The sequence below is a fragment of the Castor canadensis genome, chromosome 19 (genome assembly GCF_047511655.1).
Source record: "Castor canadensis chromosome 19, mCasCan1.hap1v2, whole genome shotgun sequence".
NCBI lineage: Eukaryota > Metazoa > Chordata > Mammalia > Rodentia > Castoridae > Castor > Castor canadensis.
Genome location: NC_133404.1, coordinates 29,074,476 through 29,098,506, shown reverse-complemented (window position 1 = coordinate 29,098,506; position 24,031 = coordinate 29,074,476). Strand labels below are relative to the sequence as shown.

The 24,031-nt window shown below is 46.4% G+C and overlaps 1 protein-coding gene across 2 annotated transcripts in view; it reads right to left on the bottom strand.

The window, feature by feature from the left end:
- The window catches only part of Pcsk6 (proprotein convertase subtilisin/kexin type 6), a 182,607-nt gene that overhangs the window by 52,401 nt on the left and 106,175 nt on the right, over positions 1–24,031 (bottom strand). For both annotated transcript variants that reach the window (XM_074061558.1, XM_020161715.2), the window contains exons 11-13: positions 22,301–22,418; positions 12,204–12,392; positions 6,979–7,115 (exon numbers count right to left, since the gene is read on the bottom strand). In XM_074061558.1, the coding sequence (XP_073917659.1) occupies positions 6,979–7,115; positions 12,204–12,392; positions 22,301–22,418 (444 nt within the window). The remainder of the gene's footprint in view (positions 1–6,978; positions 7,116–12,203; positions 12,393–22,300; positions 22,419–24,031) is intronic.

Genomic DNA, 24,031 nt, shown 5'->3' with positions numbered 1-24,031 from the left:
TTCACATAAGTATATGAAGTCCATCCACCACAGACCCTCACCTCAATTTCCTCTATTCCCCTTCCCCTGCCACTAGTACCCCCCCCACATTATACCTATTTTACAGAATAAGAACTTTTTCATAGGCCTTAGCTACTTATCTTCAACGTGGGCACCGAGGTGGGAAGGCTGGGATGAGGAAACCTTAGCCTCCATTGCAGGCCTGGCTGTCACCTCCTGCACAGCCCCAGCTCACAGGAGAGGCCCAGTGTTAGGCCAGAAGCTGGGGAAAGTGGAGGCAGGAAGATGGTCTCAGATCTGCCCATGCTGGATGCTGGAGGATGATGCGGACATGTTTCCCTGAGAACTCAACTTCCTGTTCGTGCACCCCAACTCAAAAGTTTGGGATTCTGGATAGAAACTCTGGACAATGTAGCCAGACATCTCTGAAAGAGGTTTTGTATGGGATGCACCCTCAGCTCTCCTCCCTGCTCCTAGCCGCTATGTGAGGACTTCAAATGGCTTGTCCCTGAGGGGTGCAGCCCTGGCAACCCCACATCTGGCATCAAGAAGAGCCCAGTAAAGTGTGCTGAACACAGAATGAATGAAAACATTGCCTATGCACACCCTGGCTAGACAGCAGGATTTGCACTCATTCCCATTCCAAAACTGTCTCCTGGAGGACAGTGATCCTGTGAGGAGGGATACCCTTGCCTGGGTCTAGGAGCCGAAGAGGAAAAGGGGTGACTAATCTCTTCTTGGTTTTAGAAAGTGGTTTGAAAACTAATCACATGAGCCAAGTCCAGTGTGACAGGAGGTAAGGTATTGTTCTCCCACGTGTTTGGTTCAGATCAGTTAAATCTTCATTGAGCCCCAGGTCTTACCCAAGGTTTTTCAAGCACTTTTTCCACAGCATACTATCAAAACTCTTTATTGTTTCCTTTTTTCCCCTAAAGCAATTAAGTTGCAGAGACTTGGGGGAGTTGAAGTAAATGACCCAGAAATGGAGCACCTTGCCCCAAGAACAGGTTCTCAGGATCCCTGTAAGAAAGGGAGTGCACACTGTCCTTTGTGAGAGCCTAGCTGTGTGTTCCACCTGGCTCTGAGGCCAATGGTGGCCTTGCTTTCACAGGCCACTCCACCAGATGACCAGGGAGTGGAAAATTGTGCCACTGGGGATCAATTCACACTCTGGACCCATGATGCCACTGAGGCAGCTGACCTTGACAGTGTGGATGGGCGGGTTGCTCATGGGCACTGTAACCTAGAATTGGTAGCACCCTCCCAGGCCGAGTCCCGAAACTGACACCATGAGACTGACCCGAGCATCCTAGGATCATCTGGCCTTGCATAGCACACTGGGAGTATGACAGGAGCCCCCCTCCTTTGTGACAATCATTTATTCACAGTAGTGTCCTGGTGTGCACACAGGGTCCAGTGCCCCTCTGCCCAGACACCAACCACTAACGGCTTCCAGAGACTTCTTGTCACCCTTGCACTCTCAGAAGTAAGCATTATTTTTTAAATAAACTGATGAAGTCTCCTTCTAATGTATTACCTAAGATTCCTGCACACCTATTAAAATTTGCTGGTAGTTTTTTTTTTTTTTTTTCTCTTTTGGGCACACTGATCAATTTTCCTTCATTCTTACAGTCGACTCTTATTTTCCTCTACTGAGATGGAAGGTCTGCAACTTGTTTTGAATTTTGGTTGTTTCTATATTATATAAAGACATTTGATTTTATATATTGCTGTCAGTGTTAAGAATCAAATATAAACTAGTAGACCCCCCCCCCAGTCAATGTAAAATAAGAGTCTTAGCAAAATTTTATTCCTCCTCATTCTTGCTTCCAGCCTCTGTTTTGGTTGCAGTGACACTATGTGGAAGAGTGAGCAGGAATCCACCACAGATGTTGAGGTGAGACTCCCCTTCAGGAGGCCATGTCTGAGGGCAGCCAGGGGAAGCCCTGGGCAGAGTGAGCATTTCTTTGCAGCAGATGCAAAGGCCCTATGGTGAGTAAGGCCAAATATGTCCAGGGCACTGACAGAAAGTCAGTATATGAGGCACAGGAGAGGGCAGAGGGATGCTGGCAGGTTTGCTGGCCAGGCTAAGAGACTGGGTTTTGCTCTAAGAGCTATGGGAGACTATGAAGTGTCAGTGAAGGTGTGTGGTCATCAGAATTGCATGGCAAGGGCTCATCAGTTGCTGTGAGAGGAGGGTCTCTCCCGACTCCAGGCAGGGGCAGGGAGGCTGGGGGAGGAGGAGGTAAGGCATGCAGGGGCAGCAAAGGGGAGAAGGGAAAAACTGAAGACTGACTCAGGTTTTGGACATTCCCTCCAGCCAACTGGGGGCAGAGAACACAGCCTGTTAAGACCCATGTGTGGAGCCTGGGAGGTTGCCACACAGGCATAGTAGGTCTGGGATGCAGGGGGCAAGAGAGGCGTCTTTGGGCACCATCACCAGGCACAGCGTTGAGGGTGGCTGGTTGAGGTCCTGGGTGGGAATGAAGGTAAAGCATTGGGCCTGGAAGCATGCCTGGGAAGGGGGAGGGGTGGAAGAAGGAATAGGCCAAAGAGACCACAGAAGTAGCCTCTGTGGTGGCACTGCTGCAGCCATGTGGGGAGGGGCTTCTGGAAGGGGGAGTCACCAAGCTTTGCCTTATGCCACGCCTGCTCTCAGCATCCTGTCTGAACTGATGGATTCCACCGGCAACAACCCTATCACCTCATTTCTGAACGAGGAGACAGAGGCCTGGAAAGGCCTGAGGCTGTGAGTCTTAGTAAGAGTTTGTTCCCAGCCAGACACAGGTGGCTCACACCTGTAATCCCAGCTACTCAGGAGGCAGAGATCAGGAGGATCACAGTTCAAAGCCAGCCAGGGCAAATAGTTCACGAGACCCTATCTCGAAAAAAATCAATCACCAAAAAGGGCTGGTGGAGTGGCTCAAGATGTAGGCCCTGAGTTCAAACCCCAGTATTCAAAACAAAAAAAAAATTTGCTCCCAAGTCTTTAGCCATCAGCACTGCCCCATATGGCCACCAGAGAGGGTGGAGGTTGCCAGCTCACTAGAGATTCAGAATCTGGCTTTAAGAATCAGTGAGGGGCTGGGGTCACACCGTAAGTAGTAGAGCACTTGCCTAGCAAGCACAAGCCCCGAGTTCAAACCCTAGTACAGCTCCCCCCCACCAAAAAAAAACCCCAAAAGAACCTGGCGAGGACAGCAATGGGAATCCTGGCTTGAGCAGTGTGGAGACTGTGAAGGACCCTGACAAGCCGCAGTGTGGGCGGAGTGGACAGGTGTGGCTGTAAGTGGGCAAAGGCTGGAGGAGCCGAGTGCCCAGGGGGACTCGAGGCACATGCTCATGTGAGCCTAATGAGAGGGAGGAAGGATGGTGCTCGAGAAAGAAGCTGGCAGCAGTGCAGACCTGGGGTCCATCGGCCCTGTCCCTTCCCAGCTACCCCAGCACGGGGGTAGGACTGCTATTCTGCCAATGGCACAGGTAAAGACCCCAAGGTCCAGAGTTGTGGGGCAATGAGCCCCCAGTCCCTACCTCCACGTGTATCCCTGTCCTCAGCACCAGCTCCCAGGCAAGGGGGCGGATGGGCGGGCACAGCAACAGGGGAAGGCAACCCTCAGCTTTTAATACTGGGCTGATATACTTTTTTTTTTTTTTTTTTTTAAGATGGTCTCACTATGTAGCCCAGGATGGCTGGCACTCACAATCCTCCTGCCTCAGCTCCCGAGTTGTGGGGATTACAGATGTGCACCACCACGCCCGGCTTCACTGGGGCTTTTAAATGAAACCACTGAGGAGTTTCTACTTTTAAAACAGGTAAATTTCAAGTCCTTTACATTTTGTGCTCTTGTATCTTAGACTTTGTTATAGTAACATTTTATTACAATAATTATGCATTTCAAAACCTGGAAGTGATTTGGGGATCTAGGAGAATTCCTATAGATGACTTGATTATTTAATGTCAATTTTCTGCCTAAGTCAATGTCCTCCTTTCTCCCTGTTTTTAAAAACAAACAAGCAAACAGAAAACTCTGGAAGCTGCATGTTACAGAGGGTTGGAAAAGTGTCAGGGCAGGAGAGGGATTTCATGCACTCCCACTGACCCAGCAGGGCACAAGGAACAGCAGAACAGAGAAGGGAGAACACTGGGGGCACTCTCCATGGAAAAAACCAAGGCTCCCGCACAGTTACTGCCCTCCACGGAGCCCCATGTAGACAGCTCACTGGTCTTTGTGGTGACCACAGGTTAAGAGGTAATAATTCCATGTTTCTTTCCTGGTTACAACCCCATCACTTAGGTCAGTGATGGGCCGATAGGACTCATTCGGAAAAGATCAGCTGAGTAAATGATTACTATTAACTTGGAGGAGTTTTGAAAGGGTACAAGAATTGTCAAAGAAATAAACCAATCAGAACCAGTTGAGGGAAAACCATTCCATTTACAATAGCACCAAAAAGAATAAAATACTTAAGAGCAAGTTTCACCAAGGCAGTGAAAAACTACAAAATAAACAAACAAACAAAAAAACATTGCTGATTGGAGGACATCATGTTAAGTGAAGTAAGCCAGGCTCACAAAGACAAAGGGCACGTGTTGTCTCTCATAAGTGGAAGATAGATCCAAAAGATATATATATACACTAAAACAAGCACGATCATATACAAACTCAGATGTAGAATGTATTTGTAACAGTGGAACTACTCTAGGGAACTCGGGGGAAGAAGGAAAGGAAAAGAGAATGACAGGGCATCAATAATATTGTAAAACATAACATCTGTGAAGGTAGAGGATATAGAGATATTTACTGAAAGCTATTGAATAATGGGGGATGGGAGGTAAAGGGTAAGGGAGACCAAGGGAAAGAGTTGAACAGAACAAAGTAAAGTAGACTCACCCCTATGAACATGGACTTAAATATTAATAACAAAAGACAGGACTGTAAACAGGTACAGTGTATGTGTGGGGGGTACTAGTGGGACAGGGGAAGATGAAGGATCTATGGTAGGGTCTATGGTAGATGGACTTCATATGCTGATATGAAATAGAACAAAGAAACCTTCTGCAATGGCTTTAAGTGGGGTAAAGAGGGGGTCGAGAAGGAGAGACGGTGGGGGTGATCTAAGCAATGTACAATATAAGCCCATTTGGAGTTGTCACAATGAATCGCCCCTGTACAATATACATATCCTAATAAAAAGATTAATGGGAAAACAAAACCATTGCTGAACAAAGTTAAAGAGAATCTGTTCCATGTTCATAGATTAGAAGAATTTGTGGGTTTTTGTTTGTAGTGGTATTAGGGTTTGAACTCAGGATCTTATGCTAGGCAAACACTTGAGCCATACCCCCCTTCCCCACTAGAAGAACTTAATATTGTTAAGATGGTAGTATTCCCAAAACTGATCTTCAGATGTGATCGCGATCAAAATTCCAACACATTTTTTTAAATAAAAACTGCACAGGTATATCTTAAAATCCACAAGGATTTACAAGGGACCCAGAACAGCCAAAACAATTTTGAAAAAGAACAGAGTTGGAGGACTCAAGCTTTCTAGTCTTGAAATTTACCACAGTAGTAATCAAAGCAATGTGGTACTGGCATAAGGATAGACAGATAAAACTAACAGAATAGAACTAAGAGTCCAGAAATAAATCCCATACCTATTGCATTTGATTTTAGCAAAGGTGACAAGATTCTACAAAGGGGAAAGAAGTCTTTTCAATAATGGTGCCTAGGTCACTGCATAGCCCCATGCAAAAAGATGGGTTTGAACCCTTATGTCTTATACAAAAAGTAACTCAAAATGGATCAAAGACCTAAAATGAAAGAGCTAAAACTGTCACACTCCTTACAGGAAATACAGTAGTAAGTTTTTATATCCTTGGATTAAGCAATGATTTCTTAAATAGGACAGCAAAAGCACAAATAACACAAGAAAAATAAATAAATATGACTTAATCAAAATTTTAAAAACTTGTGCATCAAAAGGCAGCATCGCTGGAGTTAAAAGAAAGCACGCAGAAGGGGAAAACTATTTGCAAATCATATATCCAATAAAAAAAACCCTCTTATGACTCAACACCAAAAGGCAAATAATCTAATTTTTAAACTGAGCATAAGATTGAAATAAACATCTCCTCAAAAAAAGATACACAAATGAGCAACAAGAACAGGCAAAGATACTCCACATCACTAGTCACCAGGGAAGTGTAAATCAAAACCACAAATACCACTCCACACCCACTAGAATGGCTATCTTTAAAAAAGTAAATAAATGTTAGCCAGGATGTAGAAAGCTGGCCTCTCCTATGTTGCTGCTGGTGGAAGGTAAAATGGTGTCGCCAATGTACCAAATACTTTGGCTGCTCCTTGAAAAGCAGAGTTGCCACCATATGACCTGCAATTCCGCTCTTAGGTATATAACTAAGAGTAAGAAAAACATTTGTACAGGGTTGTTCATGTGGTCACTATTCCCAATAGCTAAAAGATAAAACACCCACACGTCCATCGGAGGATGAACCTGACAGTGGGTGGTGTGTACCTACAATGGAATATTGTTTGGCCATAAAAATAAAGATTCATTAATGCCTATTACACAGACCTTAAAAACATGCTAAGTTAAAGAAGCTAGCTGTGAAAGCCCATAGAGTGTATAATTCCTTTTATATAACATGTCTAGCATGGACAAATTCATAGAGACAAAAAGTAGATCAGGATTTCCAAGAGCCCGGAGGGTGGGAAGAAATGGTGAGTGATTGCTTAATGGGTGTGGGTTTCCTTTGGGAGGATGAAGATGTTCTGAAATTAGACAATGGTGATGGTTGCATACCATGTATACCACGTACAAAAGGTCACTGAACTTTAAAATGACTATGATACAGAAATTTGTGTTAACCAGAGATAATGGAGTTAAACAAAGGCCTAGAGTTAAAAGGGTTGCAAAATAAAAGTTGGCCTGAAATGCTTGCGAACCACTGACCTTGTTTTTCCGGGTTGCGGACCTGGGATGGCATGTCTTGGATTTCCAAGATCCATTCCCCTTCAGCCTTTTCTCCCCAACAGTGGACAGTCATGAATTCCCAGTTTGTAAATCCCTCATTAGAAAAATCCAGCAATCTGTAATTGGAGATGCAGTGTTAGAAAGTGAAGGCCTTGGTCTTGCGTTGCTGGGCAGAGGGCCCAGATCACTGAGGGCTCCATCTTGCAAGAAGGGATCAGCCCCCAGCTGCCTGCAGTCCAGCTAAAGCCCACCCCAGGGCGGCAGGCAGATGCAAGGGGAAAGCAAGGGTATAGGTCACCACTGACTAGTTTCAAACTTTTATGGCTGATATGCACCTCTGCTATCTCACCGGACCTCCCTAACACTGGGATAGGCAGGCAGGCAGGCAGGCAGGACTCACATGTTCAATAAAAGATGGGGACTTTTCTGTGTGGTCTGTGGTCTCCTCCCTCCACCATAACAACCAGCTGGGCCAGGACTCAATGAGGGCATTCTGACTCCTGTGGGTTCTTCCCACCACCACCAGGTGTTGACAAGGTCACTGACCAACACTTTCCTGCAGAAGGTATTTATTCCCTCCCTGCCTGAGGACCGAACTCATGTGTTAGCACTTGGGTGCACAAAAGCCAGGGCACATGACCAAGGAAGCAAAGGGGGCACTCACACAGGAAGCCTTGGAAAATGCAGTCATGGAGTGAATGAAATGTCCACATTGCCTTAGAGCCAGCACTGTGCTCTGTTCTTACAAATAAGGATGTATGAGCAACCCTGACCCAGTTTCAATGGATGCATTTGGGGAGATGATGGTCATGGGTAGGTGGGTGGGGAGGCTCCCCTGGGTGAGGTATGGGGGAGGAGGAGGAGGAGGAGAAGGATGCTTCCTGTATCCCCTTGCAGTTTTGGATGTTTCTCTTTTTCTTTCTAGGCTGGAAGGTCTTCTCCAACTATCCCAACAACTCCTGGGTCTTCCGCCTCTGCTCGTTTCTGATACAGAAACAGGAAGCAACTAGTCTCTCTCCCAACTCCCTTGTCCTCTGAGTCTTTAGCCTTAACAGAGGAAACAATTCTAGGCTCTTCTTTCTTTTTTTTTTTTATTGTTTTATTAGTCATATGTGCATACAAGGCTTGGGTCATTTCTCCCCCCCTGCCCCCACCCCCTCCCTTACCACCCACTCCGCCCCTCCCTCTCCCCCCATCCCCTCAATACCCAGCAGAAACTATTTTGCCCTTATTTCTAATTTTCTTGTAGAGAGAGTATAAGCAATAATAGGAAGGAACAAGGGTTTTTGCTGGTTGAGATAAGGATAGCTATACAGGGAGTTGACTCACATTGATTTCCTGTGCGTGTGTGTTACCTTCTAAGTTAATTCTTGATCTAACCTTTTCTCTAGTTCCTGGTCCCCTTCTCCTTTCGGCCTCAGTTGCTTTAAAGTATCTGCTTTAGTTTCTCTGCATTGAGGGCAACAAATGCTAGCTAATTTTTTAGGTGTCTTACCTATCCTCACCCCTCCCTTGTGTGCTCTCGCTTTTATCATGTGCTCAAAGTTCAATCCCCTTGTTGTGTTTGCCCTTGATCTAATGTCCACATATGAGGGAGAACATACAATTTTTGGTCTTTTGGGCCAGGCTAACCTCACTCAGAATGATGTTCTCCAATTCCATCCATTTACCAGTGAATGATAACATTTCATTCTTCTTCATGGCTGCATAAAATTCCGTTGTGTATAGATACCACATTTTCTTGATCCATTCGTCAGTGGTGGGGCATCTTGGCTGTTTCCATAACTTGGCTATTGTGAATAGTGCTGCAATAAACATGGGTGTGCAGGTGCCTCTGGAGTAACCTGTGTCACAGTCTTTTGGATATATCCCCAAGAGTGGTGTTGCTGGATCAAATGGTAGATCAATGTTTAGCTTTTTAAGTAGCCTCCAAATTTTTTTCCAGAGTGGTTGTACTAGTTTACATTCCCACCAACAGTGTATGAGGGTTCCTTTTTCCCCGCATCCTCGCCAACACCTGTTGTTGGTGGTGTTGCTGATGATGGCTATTCTAACAGGGGTGAGGTGGAATCTTAGTGTGGTTTTAATTTGCATTTCCTTTATTGCTAGAGATGGTGAGCATTTTTTCATGTGTTTTTTGGCCATTTGAATTTCTTCTTTTGAGAAAGTTCTGTTTAGTTCACTTGCCCATTTCTTTATTGGTTCATTAGTTTTGGGAGAATTTAGTTTTTTAAGTTCCCTATATATTCTGGTTATCGGTCCTTTGTCTGATGTGTAGTTGGCAAATATTTTCTCCCACTCTGTGGGTGTTCTCTTCAGTTTAGAGACCACTTCTTTTGATGAACAGAAGCTTTTTAGCTTTATGAGGTCCCATTTATCTATGCTATCTCTTAGTTGCTGTGCTGCTGGGGTTCCATTGAGAAAGTTCTTACCTATACCTACTAACTCCAGAGTATTTCCTACTCTTTCTTGTATCAACTTAAGAGTTTGGGGTCTGATATTAAGATCCTTTAGGCTCTTCTTTCATCCTAGACTAATTCTTTTCTTTTATGCAGTGCTGGGGATGGAACCCAGGGCCTTGCACCTACTAGACAAGTGTTTTACTACTGAGCCCCAGCCTCAGTCCCTGTAGTCTAATTTATACACTAACTTTCCATCTCTATTTTGGAATAAGGAGTTTCAAAGTAGGGCTCTCTATTGAAACACGTAAGTTTCATGTGACGTAAGATTCCTTTCCCAATTTGGGGACTCTTTGAATACTTGAACTATAAAGATGTTGATCAAGGAAGATTCTTTGCTGGGAGAATAGCAGGGGAGGTGGAAAGCATTCTGTGCTTTCTGCTAAGAAACTGCCAAGGTCAAGGCTGATTTTCATACAAAAAGCCCAAGCAGAACCTGACACAGGAGGGATAAAACAAGAACCAACTGTCTGTAAAGTGCTGAGGTCTTTAAGAAAGTCAAAATACTTGTAGTAGGAAAACTTGGCAAACTGAAAAGCTTGCAGAATTAAGTGAGACATGAAAGAAACTAGAAGGTAATGGATCTTAAAACCCAAATCTTGATATAGTCACAAAAACGACCTTAGAAAAAAATTAATTCCTAAGACTCAGGTGACTGCCAAGTGGCTCAGGGCAGTATTTTAAAGTGCTTGGGTGGCACAGGTACAGCAAACACTCCCCAGCTATTGGGGAGTTCCACGCAAACCCACAGGTCCCGCTTTCCATTCCAAGGGGCGCAAACACTAGGCTGAAGACTCAGGAGGATGCAGCTGAGAAGGGAAGGAAACCAGAGCATCCTGGGGTGCTAGAAGGTTCTTCCAGGTCAGATGACTGTACTGACTGAAGCAGGACACCAAGGGCAGCCACGCACCTGTGCTAAGCATTTTTATCTATATCATCACACTCAATTCTTGTAATTCTCTCTCTTTTTTTTCCTTGTACTATTCTTAATGTTTACAGATGAATGAAATGACATTTCCAGAGGAGAGGAACAAAGAGAGGCCAAGTGACCAGAACCTGGGAGCCCAGCTGGGAAGTGAAAGGGCTGGGGTATGAGTTCAACTCTCCAGGTCCCAAAGTACATGTCCTTGTGGTCACTGCCACCTCACCTGCCTGCCACCTGCCACCTCATCTCTAAGTATCACTGTGGCCTCTCGGTCACATGGCCTGCATGGGCACATGGCTTGCATGGGCATCCAACTCTGCCTCTGCCTTGGGGTCACAAACTCTGCTCCAGGCCAGAGTCTGCTGGAATGTATACCCAATGTTGGCGAGCTTCAATTGTTCCAGAAATACTAGAAATGTAGATTTTCAGATAAAATTTCAAGTAGTTAATACAAACCTCCCAGGAACAGAGTAACATCAAGCTTCAGTTTGCTGGCTGGCACCCTCAACCGCTCAGGCCTCTGCCTGCCTCCCATGGGCAGGAGCAGAGTGGGTCTGGTTCTACCTCCAGGAGGGGGAGCTGCCTCTGCGTTGCTCTTTTGCTAGGGAAGTCAGACCTGGTAGAGGCCGACAATGGTGATCAAGCTCTTGGAACCCATATAAGCCAGGGTCTGGACTCAGGGTTGGTTCCAGTGCACCAAGGCCAAAGCTGGTGTCAGGCCCCTCCACCTGTCACTCGTTGCCTCATCAGTGAGCTGCTAGCCCTGGAAGCTGGGCAGAGGGGTGGAGGGCACACCGCAACTTCCTCTCTTTTGGATGGTGGCCCTGGCAGTCTTTCGCTACTGCCGGGTCTTAGGCAAAGCAGAGAAATTTCTGAGTTATTCCAGGTGGATAAGCAAAGGGGTAAGAAAAAGGGTAGCTCCTGCCTGGCCCTGTCTGAGAACTTCTCAACACCCCATTTCTGAATTTCCAAGGCTCCCTGTACCCTAGATAAGCGCTATAGCCCCAGGCAGGTGACCCAAATGAGCCAGGATGGGGGGGCGTGCAGAGGCCAGGCCATGTCTGGTAACAGATACTTTCTTCCAGGCTGGGGCACAAAGATGCCAGTTCTGGCTTTTAGGAGAGTCTGGAGATGCTGATTTACCCATGAAAGCTTCTCTTCCCTCTCTCTGCATCTTAGCTAGAAACAGACAAAAAGGTACCCCAGTTCTTCTCCAGTTCCCATAAATCCATCCATTCTAGCTATCTGCAAGTCATACACAAATGCATCCTAGACTTGCCCTCCTTTCTAAGACATGACTCCATAGGCTTTCACAAACCACACAGGAAGCCTCAAGGATTTGGCATCCATGACTGAATACTGGTGTTTAGGGCAGAGAGAAGCCCAGGAGCGCCTTCCCCATACCTCACCCAAACCCAGCTGTGCAGGATCTAAGGGGCAGCCCACACTGGGTGGGGGTCGCTTGGGAGATAAGTGGTGCTCCTTGGGATACACGCTCCTGCTTCAATATCAACTGGGTAGGACAGACATATCTCTGATGCACTTCTAAGAAAAAGGAAGCCACACTGATGTGATCATCAGCCTCCTTGCTCAGCAATAAAACAAAACAGGTAACACCTTCTTTGCCACCTCTTCCTGAAAATGAAAAATTTCCAGAACTGTTTGAAAGGCAAGATTTCAGGGAGCTACTTTAGGGGGTCTACATGTGATAGTTTCCAAGAGGAAGGGGATTCCCCACAGACCCTACCCCAATGCAGGGTACCTTGCTGGGATGCTGTGGACCAAACTGGATGGAATCCTCTTAAGGACAGTAGACCTACCTCTTTGCCAGAAGTTGAGACTTGGTTCCTGAGGGAGAAATCAGGTGGATCTGAAGGTCTCCCCGGCGAGGGTGTGAGATGGAGATGCGGACCACCACGTGCTCCAGGTAGATCACGTGCTGGTCTGAGTGGTCAGCACAGGCGTTGGTCAGGGCTGTGGTCCGAAGCACCTGTGCTATCGGGATGCTCCTGGGGAGGAAGCAAGAGTTGAGTACTTGGTCCCTGAGGTACCAAGTCTCACACACAGAGGGCATGGCTTCCAGCACTCAAGCTCGCGCCTTCCCTAGGTGGCCTCTGGGTTCTGTAGTCACCCAGAGAGCAGCTGAGGTGTCACTCTTGGATTGTCCATTTTGACTTACATCACCTTCCCAGAAAAATTTGTTTACAGAGATTTCAAGAATGGGTTCTCGTGCAAACTTGGGCCAGCTTATCCAGGGACCAGCCCCTTTGGTGTTCAGGAGGTGAGTAACTCTAAGTACCATGTGGTCAGTTCACTTCCTTGACGGCCTGGGGTCTGTCTGCAAGGTCTTACACCCCACTGCTTTGTTTCAAAGACTAGCATGAAAGCAGAAGTCACTGACGTGAAGAGAAACAACAGCAGATGCTTCCTGGCTCACTGATGGGCTCCACGCACTGGTGTGAAAATTTACAAGGACTACCAGTTTTATCCAGGGAGAAATTAAGACTGCACTTAAGGTCACATGGCTTCGGAGAGGTGGAACTGAGATTTGAGACTTGAGTCCTCTGCCTCGACCATTATGCCATGTCACCTTAGATGGATGCTTGTGTGGACCCACACTCAAGGGACCAAAATCCTCAGAGCTGCTCTTCAGAAGGACTGGAGCTCCCTCCCTCTCTTGGCCTGCGATGGAAACAGTTGATGGTTCTCTTTACAACCTAGGGGTAGTTTCACCCCATGGGATGGGATCTGAGTACAAGCACAAAGATCCAATCACTCAACAGTCATTTCTGCCAGAATATTCTGGTGAGCACAGCAGACATAGACGCTGTGCCCAGAGGTTGCTCCTGAGTCTTTGCTGGACCATTTGCCTATCTATGTTACCATGGTTCACATGTCTGCAAAGCCTGCCCCCCCCACCATGACGACCTGTGAACTGAAGAAAGATGGCATACTCTGGGGAGACCCAAGCATTAGTAATCTCCCCTACATGGCTGGCACTCAGTTCTTAGGGGGTACTTTTCCCATTATGCCTGCCCTTCCTGTGGGGAGACTCGATGTGTGTGCTCAGAGCCTCCCAGAAATTACATGGCTTGGCTGTACTGGGCCTGAGTCATAAAAAAACAATCAAAACAGAAACAGTGATGTAATTCCCTCAGAGGCTCTGTAAATATTTGAAAACATGCTTTGCATGCACCATAAATGGATTTAGAGGTGCTGGCTCCTTTCATTGGCTTCTCGGCATTTTACTGTCTGTGTTTACTGGTCAGTGGGCCCCACCAGTGGCAGATGGAGACAATAGTGGAAAGTTCTGGAGAGTCCTAGGCCCTGCAGGGCTCACAGAGACCTCCAGGTAGGGAGCTCACCTGACAGCACCCTTCCCCCACCAGCATTAACAATGCAAACTAGGTGCCACGGGAGTAAGGGAGGGGGATAAGATTCATTAATGCTCCCTGGGGTCTTGGAAGCATGGTACCCAGTCAAGACCCCTAGAACCAGGAATGACTTCCCCCACAACCCAAACTGCTAACACTCTTGCAGGGCAGAAGAACAAGATTCAAGTGACAAAGAAACGAAAGCCATTACCAAACTTAAAACACTGACTGACGCCCTCCCCAAACTTTTGCTAATTGGTAGGGGAGCAATCACTGCACTCTAGACACAGATGTAGAATTCTGCTGAGCACACTTTAGTCCTTAGATAAGACATAGTGCTTAAGTGAACAGGAATAGTGTATGAAACAAACAAACCCCAACCTTCACTTGCTGGGATGCCCCATTCCCAGTGGCCATGCTCTGGGCTCACAGAATTAATGCCTTCAGTAAACAATTGTTTCAGTGACAGTATTAAAGTCACTTGCCTCTGACTTAGCAGTGGCTGACTTGTGCTAAAGGACACCAGCTGCTGTTGAGAAAGGTAGGGCTGGTTGTCACCTACAGGGAACCACTTTGCTGCTGCTCCAGGGTGGCTGGCTGGAGTGGGCAGCATGCAGACCCCTCAGGAGCCTCTCTTGGTTTTGTTTTCAAAGCCAAGACCACCCTCCCCTAGGGGCTAGCCCACCTGAGGACAAGGCTAAGTGTAACAGTTTTTATGTGATATTGCTTAGTTACAGGCCATCAGGAATCCTCATTTCTCCAAGTTCTAGGGGGAAAGCCAGGAGCCAGGACTGTTACTGACTGTAAGGACAGCCAGTTGTTACCTTCCTTCTATGTACTTTACTTTTGCTGTTGCTGCTGAAACAGATAATCTAACATCCCATATCAGGGAGGAGGAGGAGAAGGAGAGGAAGAGGAAGAGGAATAAGAAGAGGAAGAGGAAGAAGAGGAAGAAGGAAGAGGGAGAAGGAAGAAGAAAGAGGGAGAAGGAAGAAGGAGAAAGAGGAGGCTTTGAAAGGTGTCGAGATAGCCCAGCTAAAATTGGCGTGTATCTCAGATAGACATTTCAAGGAAACATCATGATGACATAGTCAAAGTCATCATTTTTAAGGATTTTCACTTAACTCCAAGACAGAACGTGAAACAATGAAAAAACAGAAATTTGTTTCCAGAAAAAGAATTTATCCCTATCCTACATTTATTTCAGGGGTAATACAGAAAATTCAAGTCAACTGCAAAGTAATTTATTTTTTTAGGATAAACGATATGAAGGAATTATCTTGGTCACACAATTACAACTAAACTGTTCTTTATCATGAAAATTGATTTAGAAAGATCTTCAAGTTCCCCAGATAACAGGAAATGTTTTTCTGCTTTTAAATTCTGAAATTGTTGTCTGTGTACATGAAGCCATCTTCCTAGGGCCCTAAAGGAACTGAAGAAGTTAAAAGATCCCACGGGCCCCGCTTTTGTTTAAGCTAGAAGACTGTGGACTTGGAGAAGATGCCCAGTGGCAGAGAAATGCCATTTCCCGAACAGCCATACTTGAGCACTTATTATTCTCCTACTCCAGACGTTCTCCCCTCATCCTAAACTCTGGACCTGTTCCCTTCTCCTGACGAGGTGGAGGGCTGCCAAACAGTAGCCATCATAAGAACATCCTGGTATCGTTGTCAAGGCCACTACACGGCAGCCTCCTTTCCAGCGTATAAAGATGTAGAAAAGTCCCTAATATGATAACATCACAGCTCTGAGAATCTCGTGGCATTCAAAGTTGAAGATAAGTATTTCTGAGTAACCAAGTGGTAGGGAAGAGCAGGACATGGGCTGGAACCCTCCACCTATAGGGCTTAGAGCCCCCCCACTTATCTTTCTGCTGTAGCCTAGAAGCTACTACTGGTCAGTATTTCTCATCCCCACTTTGAAGACCTCACTCCAGCTCAGCTGCATCAGGCAGACCTGTAATCCTTGCATTTCCAGGCCAAGGCTGCCCTTCCAAGCTGCAAAGCTGGGTGGCAAGGGCTAGGCCAGTTCTACTTCCTCTTTAGATAATTCTGAGATCATGCTGGGAACCCACTGAAATCAGAAAGAAGCAGTGTCCTTTGCTGTAGTGTATTTGACACCTGGGGTGGCTGGGGGGAGAAAGGATAGCTGATCAGCTGGGGCCCATCATGGCAGAAGGTTGACTTGGAAACTTGACCTCTGAAAGAGCAGTGTGTGGACGGAGGGTGTTAATTGGAGAAGATGTATTAAATTAAACTACAGGAAAGCAACTTGGCCTGTTGGGAGGGCACAGAGCCATCTCCATGGGCACAGAAAGAGGTTTTGGGTCACCTTCCATCTATGTCTTTTAGGACACAGGATGGTCTGAGGTAGAGATTATTTTGCTAATCTGGAGATTTTCTTATTCACATTAGTTCTTGTTTATAGTTTCCTTTAGATGGAATTACTTTTTTTTTTAAATTACTTTTGATTATTGGACCACAGAACAACATTTAGGCTAGAATTAAAATTTAACAACAAAAATGAAGGTAATCTACCCCACTAGTGCAGGCAATGCTGACCATGAGTAGTTGGGCTCTCAGGTGTTCTGATAAACAATGTTTAAATTTATAACACCTTCTCCTATGTGAAATGAGGGGGCTCCATTACCCATCTTTACACATTCCTTCCGGTGCTAATGGTCTGAGATTCAGTCAGATGGGCACAAAGAAAGATGATAAAATCTGCAGCCAGTCCTCACCACTCACAGATTCTGTATGTGAGAATTTACCTACTTGCCAAACTTTATTTGTGTGCCCCAAATCAATACTGTGGTGTTTCTGTGGTCATTTGTGGGTATGTACAGAGCAGCAATGAACCACCCAATGCACACGTCATTCCAGCCAAGGTCAAACAAGGCCATGCTCTGCCACAGCACTCACACAGCAGACAAATGTCCATTTCCCAGACTGTGTAGGGTCACATTTTTCACATTTTTGTGCTTTTTGCTAGTGATTTTGCTCTTTACAGTGGCTCCCCAAACCCAGGCTGAAGTGGCATCCAGTATTCCTGAGCACAAGAAGTCTGCCATGTCCCTTATGGAGAAAACACATGCATTAGAGCCAGTTCAGGCATGAGTGAGAGATAGATTTCATTGTTAGAGAATCAGCAGTATGTACTAAATAAGGCATCTTTAAATACAAACCCAGCAAGGTGTTGTAATGACCAAGGCTAAGGAAACCAGTCCCCTATTCCCCTGTTGGGGCCCAGGAAATGATGCCCTAATGGGCTCAGAAGCAAAGTCTCTCTCTGACCTTCTCCTGTCTCTACCCTCCTGTTTCCTGCTTATAGTTACCTTCCCAAGGAAGGTCACAGAAGTAGAATTTCTCTTCTGGAAGGTTGGTCACAGGATCTAGAACCCTCTTTCCCCAAAGCCATCCCCAAAGCCTAAAAATATGAATCCTCCCCACCTATCTGTGTCAGAGCTGGCCATAAAGAATTTCTGAACCCCCTTGTCTGATAGGCCACCACATCACTCTAAGGGCTCCTTCTCCATTCCTAGGAGGAAGGAGTGCTGCCCAGAGAGGCCAAGAAGAACTGGAACAAACAGGCCTTGCTGGGATCCCCCTTTAGTTTTTACTATTAGATCAGAACCGCTAATCCAACCATGTGTCCTCATGGCCATCTAGGCTTCATCCAAGCTCGGCACAAAAATGGGTATTTTACCTTCAGTGTTTGGATCTTCAGTCTAAAAGCTCCTGTGTCAGACAAAACTATGGTCAAGTAAATTTGTTATGTTTTTGTCTTATTAAGGATGTCAGCCATGAGCATTCCTTGTAGGCAAAAAGGGTATCATCCCCTTTGTGTCTTTACACCCTCTAGGGAGCAATGGTTCAGAAAAATAGGCTTGCTATAGTTCACAAGGGCCTGAAGGGGTACCAGGAGGCAGAACAAATGTCATAGCTCAGTATGGTTGCCCAAGACTGCAGAGAGCCCCACACATCCTTGGAAGACACCTAGCTATGCCTTCTATAGTAACAGCCTGAAAGGAGAAATAAAAAATAAGGGCCTCACATGGTAATCACATATGTACAGAGATCAGGTGCCCTGGAGGGATGTCCTGGGGAGGAAAATAGAGGATCTGGAGAGAACAGAGAGAGCTCAGTGGAAAAACAGGCTTTTATAGTTTCCTAAACAGATATCCACCCAGGCTGTGTGCTGGAGCCCAGCTGGAGGTTGGCTGATCTGGGTCCAACTCATAGGAACTCCATTAGGACCCTGCAGCTGCTCACCCAGCTACCCTGCTGCAGATGAACCACTGGGGCTGGACTCTGAGGGGCTGCACCTGGCCAAGGTGGGAAGAACCTCCAAGTAGCCAGAAGTTAGGTGCTTTCCTGCCTTGGGAGGCTATGGGCTCAACTAGGCAGGGGACATTGAGGGAAGGGAGAAGTCTTCTGGGGTATGCAGTTTACTTGGTTCAGTACAGCCTGAGTTCCTACCTAGAAGGCAAGTAGCCTGGCTTAATGAAATTTCAGAAATAATGCAAAAAAAAAGTAGGATGTAATTAATCTAGAGATAATTTCTGAACATCTATCAGTTGTACAAATAACCCTTAATGTTCAAAGCAATGCAGTGTGTGTGTGTGTGTGTGTGTGTGTGAGAGAGAGAGAGAGAGAGAGAGAGAGAGAGAGAGAGAGAGCACGAGCTAGCAATAGCTTTCAATAAAAGACCAAACTAAACTGTAAATTCTGGCTCTGACTGAGGGGAACCCTTTGAAAACCCCAAAAGCTTAAAACATGGGTAAGTTATTACTGCTTTAGATTGCTCTAAAGACTCTTTTGTTGTCTCTCCAGCCAGTATTGAGTCAGGAGCGATGACATCATAAACTGTTTCACAGTAGCCTAGACTTTTGAAGAAGCAAGGGAATACTGACCAAAGGGTCAAATGAGATATTTAACAGCTGAGCCTCTTTTTTATTCAAGGGAATAGTACTAATACTCAGCTTGACTTTCTTTTTCACTTGAAGAAAAGCTATGAAAGTATCAATTTTATCCTTCTGTACATAATACATGCAGATTCAAAAATCACTTTGCACAGAAGTCACTGTTCATGATCCTATCTGCCATCCTTTAATCAAAGAAAGACTCTAAATAGATTAAATCTGGGCCCAAGAGTAGGTAAGAATGCTTGGATCTTCTCCATTGTGTGTGTGTGCATGTATATGAGTGTGAGTGTGTGTGCAGGTGTGTATGTGAATCTCACACAGAGACTCAGGTACAGCTAGCATTTTCATCCATGGCTACCTTGGAGGACTCTTCACAAAGCATTTGCTTCTACTCACAAGATATACCTGCCTTCAGTTCAGGTGACTTTCCCTGGTGATGCATTTGGATTTAGCATTGGCTGAATGCTGCCTGTGGTGGCCTTGTCCTGTATGGGCTCTGGCAGAGGCCGTTCAGGTGCCACAGCCTTGGTTCTAGGGGCTCTGTCTGTACTGGGGCAGGGGGATGACAGTCTATGAAGAAAGACTGTTAGCTAGGCGTGGTAGTACCTCCATCTTCACCCATGCCCACCCCTCTCTGTGGTTCTCTGTTCTTTTTCTGCTGGACTCCCTGACCTTATCCCCCACTTGGAGGGACTTGTTGTCTCTTACTTGGATCCAAACAGATACAGCTAAATCCCTAAACTCCATGGTCTCTATATGGGCAATGTCTACATTAGAAATGCCAAAGTAGCTCTCAGGGTCCCCTTTGGGCGGGTCCTTTTCTACACCAGGTATGGCCTCTCTTCAAATGACAGAGAACCAACAATGGTTTCCTTCTGAGGGGTATGCATCTGGTGTGACTGCCATCAAAACTGGGTCATCGACCCAGCCTTTCCTGTGTTGTGCTGTTGACCTCTGCTCCTTTAGGCCTCGGCATGGTTTGGGGGATGTGGAGCACCTGCTAGAGCAGGGTACAGAGAGCAGGTCAACAGAGGGACAGACAGATGACCAAGGGCTGGAGCCACGTGGGCACTTGGGGCTCTGCACAAAATGCCAGTTTCTAATAAGGCTGAGTTCACACGTGGGCTGTGCAACCAGGGCCCCTTGACTTCTATTGTAACTGCTGGTGAGGACCTGCCTCTCTGAGTCATGACCATATCCCAGGAGAGGGCTGGGGGCAGAGAGGGTTCATTGTCCTTCATTTCTGCTTCTGCATGTGACCAGAGAGGCAGACGCTTCAACACCTCAGCCCCTCTAACTCGGAACCTTGGATGACATTACTGTAGGCATGGCAGGTGTGACCACAATGCCTTGTACAACTCCTACACTTAATGATTAGGGAACACAGTTCTCTGGCTTTTGGTATCACCAGGATGGCACTTCTCTTCTACTCAAGAAGGTAGGGAACCACACCCTACATGGTGTGCACAGCCGCACACAGGAGGTGCACAGAGAGTCCACTGCCCAACTCCAGTCTTGTTCTACTCTTCACCGTGCAGCTGAGGCAAGGTTTGGGACATTTGTAAAGTCCTGAGTCCACCATGAGAATAAGAAACCAGAATGAGGCTAAGAGAGTGGTCAGTTGGGCCAAGGAGCTAAAGAAGGGAAGAACAAACCTTTTCAGTTAAGCCAGTTCTGTTAAGGGGCGAAGCAAGGTGAAAACCTTGGAGAAGTAAACTGGCCACAGCCATGGTGGAGGTAGTGGGCTTAGCAGCCTTGGCTCATGACTGCCTGGCAGGACAGGAGCAGAGTGATGGGAGCTCCCCTAGGAAATGAGACCCCCTGGTAGGAAGGAGGTATATCTGCCTTCCCTGAGGTGACACTACTGTCCCTAGAGGTCCCTGTGTTCTCATAAACAATCGACTGGTTGAGTTGGACAAGTGATCTGAGATAGCATATTGGCTAAAAATTCCAGAAAGAGTCTGAAACCACTAAAGGTAAGGATGATTTTTTTCCTTTAGAAACAGAAATCTGATTCTTGCCCTCTCTTGGAATTTGTAGAGTCCTTGTTTTCCTCAAAGGACAAAAACAATATCATACTGTGTGTGACGGCAGGTTGCCTCAACCTGTGCTGTCTAGACTCTGTGCTTTCACTTAAAAAGCAAAACAAAATAAAAATAAAAACAACCATCCGCCACCTAGGCACCACTTTACCATCTTAAAATGATTTCTGGCAGGAGAAGAATGCTTCATTCACCAGCCACCCCGACCAGAAGACCAGGGAGAGGGAAGAGGGCAGCCCCACGGATGAGGAACCAGACCGGGAGGTCAGCACCACCTTACCTGGCGTCTCACTCTCCATGTCACAGACATTTGCCAACAAAGCCGATAGGCCTCCTTTATCTCACAGAACCCCCGACTTGATTTTGAATTTGGCAATCTAAGGCTCTCTAGAGAAAATGAGTCTTTAGGAAGCCAACACCAAGACTTGCCCACTGGCCAGCTGACCTTTCCAGTCTTGGAGCGATCACCTGGGGAGGGTTTGTGCAGTTAGCCACAGGATAGAAATGTCATTTTTCAAATGATTCTGTGATTAGGGGCTGAGGGTATGGCTCAGTGGTAGAGTGACTGCTTGGCCTGTGTGAAGCCCTGGGTTCCTCCCCAGCACTGCAAAAAAATAATTAAAAAAAATATCCATTGTTATATGTGAGTTGATGTAACAACGGATTTTTTAAAATCACTTCCACTCACTTCATCATCTCCATTTCAAACACATTTATTTACATCTATTACCTTTCCCAAAGGTAATAAATAATCATAGTTGGAACACACGCTATTCTTTATCAGATATTCAGGCCTGGAGAAGCACCTCTGGCTTTCTTAGAAATCGTGGTTGCAATGGCGGAAATTAGGATAAACTGATGTTTGAATGCAGCAGGGTCCTCCCCACCTAACTTACTTTCTAGCTGAATTTTCGTAAATAAAAATCTCAAGGAACACTGATTTAGAAAACAATTCCTCCAGAGGGCAACATGAGGAAGAGAGATGAAGTCAGGGACCAGCAGCCTACTGCTCAGGCTTGTTAAAAATCCCAACCCTTAAACCTTAAGAAGGTGTATGAGGCCTGATCAAAGCAGACGTTACACACTTGAAACAGAGAAGGGGGCTGACGCTGTCACTCCCATCCATGTCCAAGGGGTTCATATTGCAGGCTCCAGGGCAGAGAGGCTGGGCTGGGGCTATGGCTCCAACCTCTAGTGGGTGGTGACAGAAAGGACACTGGGACTGCTCCTTATTACGCCCATGCTGTGGACAGGGCAGGTCCCTGGTCCAGTTGACTAAGCAGTTCGGATACCAGGCTGAGAGAATGGACTTCCTGTCATGGACTGATCTGCTGCAGAAGGGTTTAAGGCCTCACATGGTGGTGGATCCAAAAGCAGATCTTCCTAGCTGCACAATCCACAAGGGAAAATGCAGACATGTATGCACAGGGGCAGCCATGCACAGCCACACGTGTGTTCCCGCCTGTGTGCACAGGAATGCATGTGCGTGTCAACACCTCCGCCCGGTCAAACCGCACTACAGAGTCAGGTCTCATGTGTCTGAGAAGCCACTGGTGCCTGAGCAAAGTCCTTACCTGGGCCTCTTGTCCACGGTGGCCACACACATGTGTTGGGATGGCACCGAGGTCCACTTCTTTGCCTCCAGGACGAGAGCTTCTGCATCCACCAAGCCAAATCCATAGAGATGGCTAACTGGAAAGACAGGGACATCAGAGTTGGGCTCTCCTCCCCCCAGGGAGGGGAAAAGGCTGCTCTCCCACTCTGCTGGGCTCCCAGGGCCACAGACCTACTACACTGCCCCAAGGCTCCTGACTCTGGGCTGCAGGACGAGTCGCTCTGAGCTGCTCATGGGTCTGGCTGCAGGAATCTCTGAACTGACCCTCTAGTTAGAAGAGGGGGCCAGGACATGTGTCCCATTTGGGTCCAAGCAGAAGGGAGAGGGCCCAGGAGTTTCTTTTGGTGGAACAATGTCAGGCTTCTTTACATTACAAGGACCTGTCAGCTTCTGTGCGCCCTGAATCTGAGATCTCACAGCAGGAAGTGTAGCTCAGTAGGGGACACCCACTCTCCTGTTTGTGGTTTGATCCCTGGCACCACAAACACAAAAAAGCAAAAGAAAACAACAAAACCCCACAGAAACAGAGACCTCTCGATGCACGTGACTACGATGTGCAACCAACACAATAAACAAGGCCAGCTGGGCTCTTTTTCTTTCTTTTTTTTTTTTAAACCATGTTCTTTGCCTTCTGAGTTCCCAGGGTGCTCAGTGCAGGCAGTATCGCACAGCACACAGACGGCAGTGCTCACTGGCTGGCCCAACCCAGTGTTTAATTTGGCCAAGGCAGGGGAGTTTCGAGGTTTAACTTAAGAGGCACAGTCAGGAACTAGATACAATCTATTTTCCTATTTAATTAGGCCAAGATTGAAATGTAGGGTGACTCTCAGTGCAGCACACCAACATTTCTGCAAACAAAGATGTATGAGGCCCAATCAATGACCTCCTTATTAAAGGAAATGTCCCCTGGCACTGACAGTAACAATGCTTGGCCTCCATTTTACAGATAGGAATATTGGGCTTGGTGTCAAATAGTTGGATCTGAACTTCAGAAAAGTGAGGGTGGGAGGGGTGGGGAGTCCTCCCTGATACCCCACAGCAAATTGAAATCTTTTTCAATTATATCTGGGAAGAAGCCAGCGGCCCAGTTCTATAATTACCTGCTCTAAAGCCTCCATTGTCCAGGTTCATGGGTTGATAGAGACCTGGGTCTCTACCATGGTGGACTAAGGGTGGAGCCCTGCTGTTACTTTTACTTATTTTATTATTGTTATTATTATTTTTGGTGGTACTGGGGTTAGAACTCAGGACCTTGTGCTTGCTGGGCTACTGCTGAGCCACGCCTTCAGCTCTTTTTTGCTTTAATTATTTTTCAGATAGAGCCTGTGCTTTTTGTCTGAGGCCTGCGTTGGACCTTGATCCTCCTACCTATGCCTTCTGATTAGCTGGGATTATAGGCATACCCTACTACTCCTGGGGTATGTTCTTTGCTAACATTTTGTCTGCACTGGCCTCAAATTGCAATCCTCCTCTATTTGCCTCCCAAGTAGCTGGGATTACAGGTGGGAGCCACCATGCCTAACTTTATTGGTTGCTTTATAACAGGGGCTGCTAACAGAGGTTTTACAGTTAGAAAGTATCTTATATAATATTATCAACGTCCTCATTATACAGTTGAGGAGACTGCATGCTTCAAAATGACAGAGCTGCTCAGGGCTAATAATGCAAGATGTCCTTAGTGCACAAACGA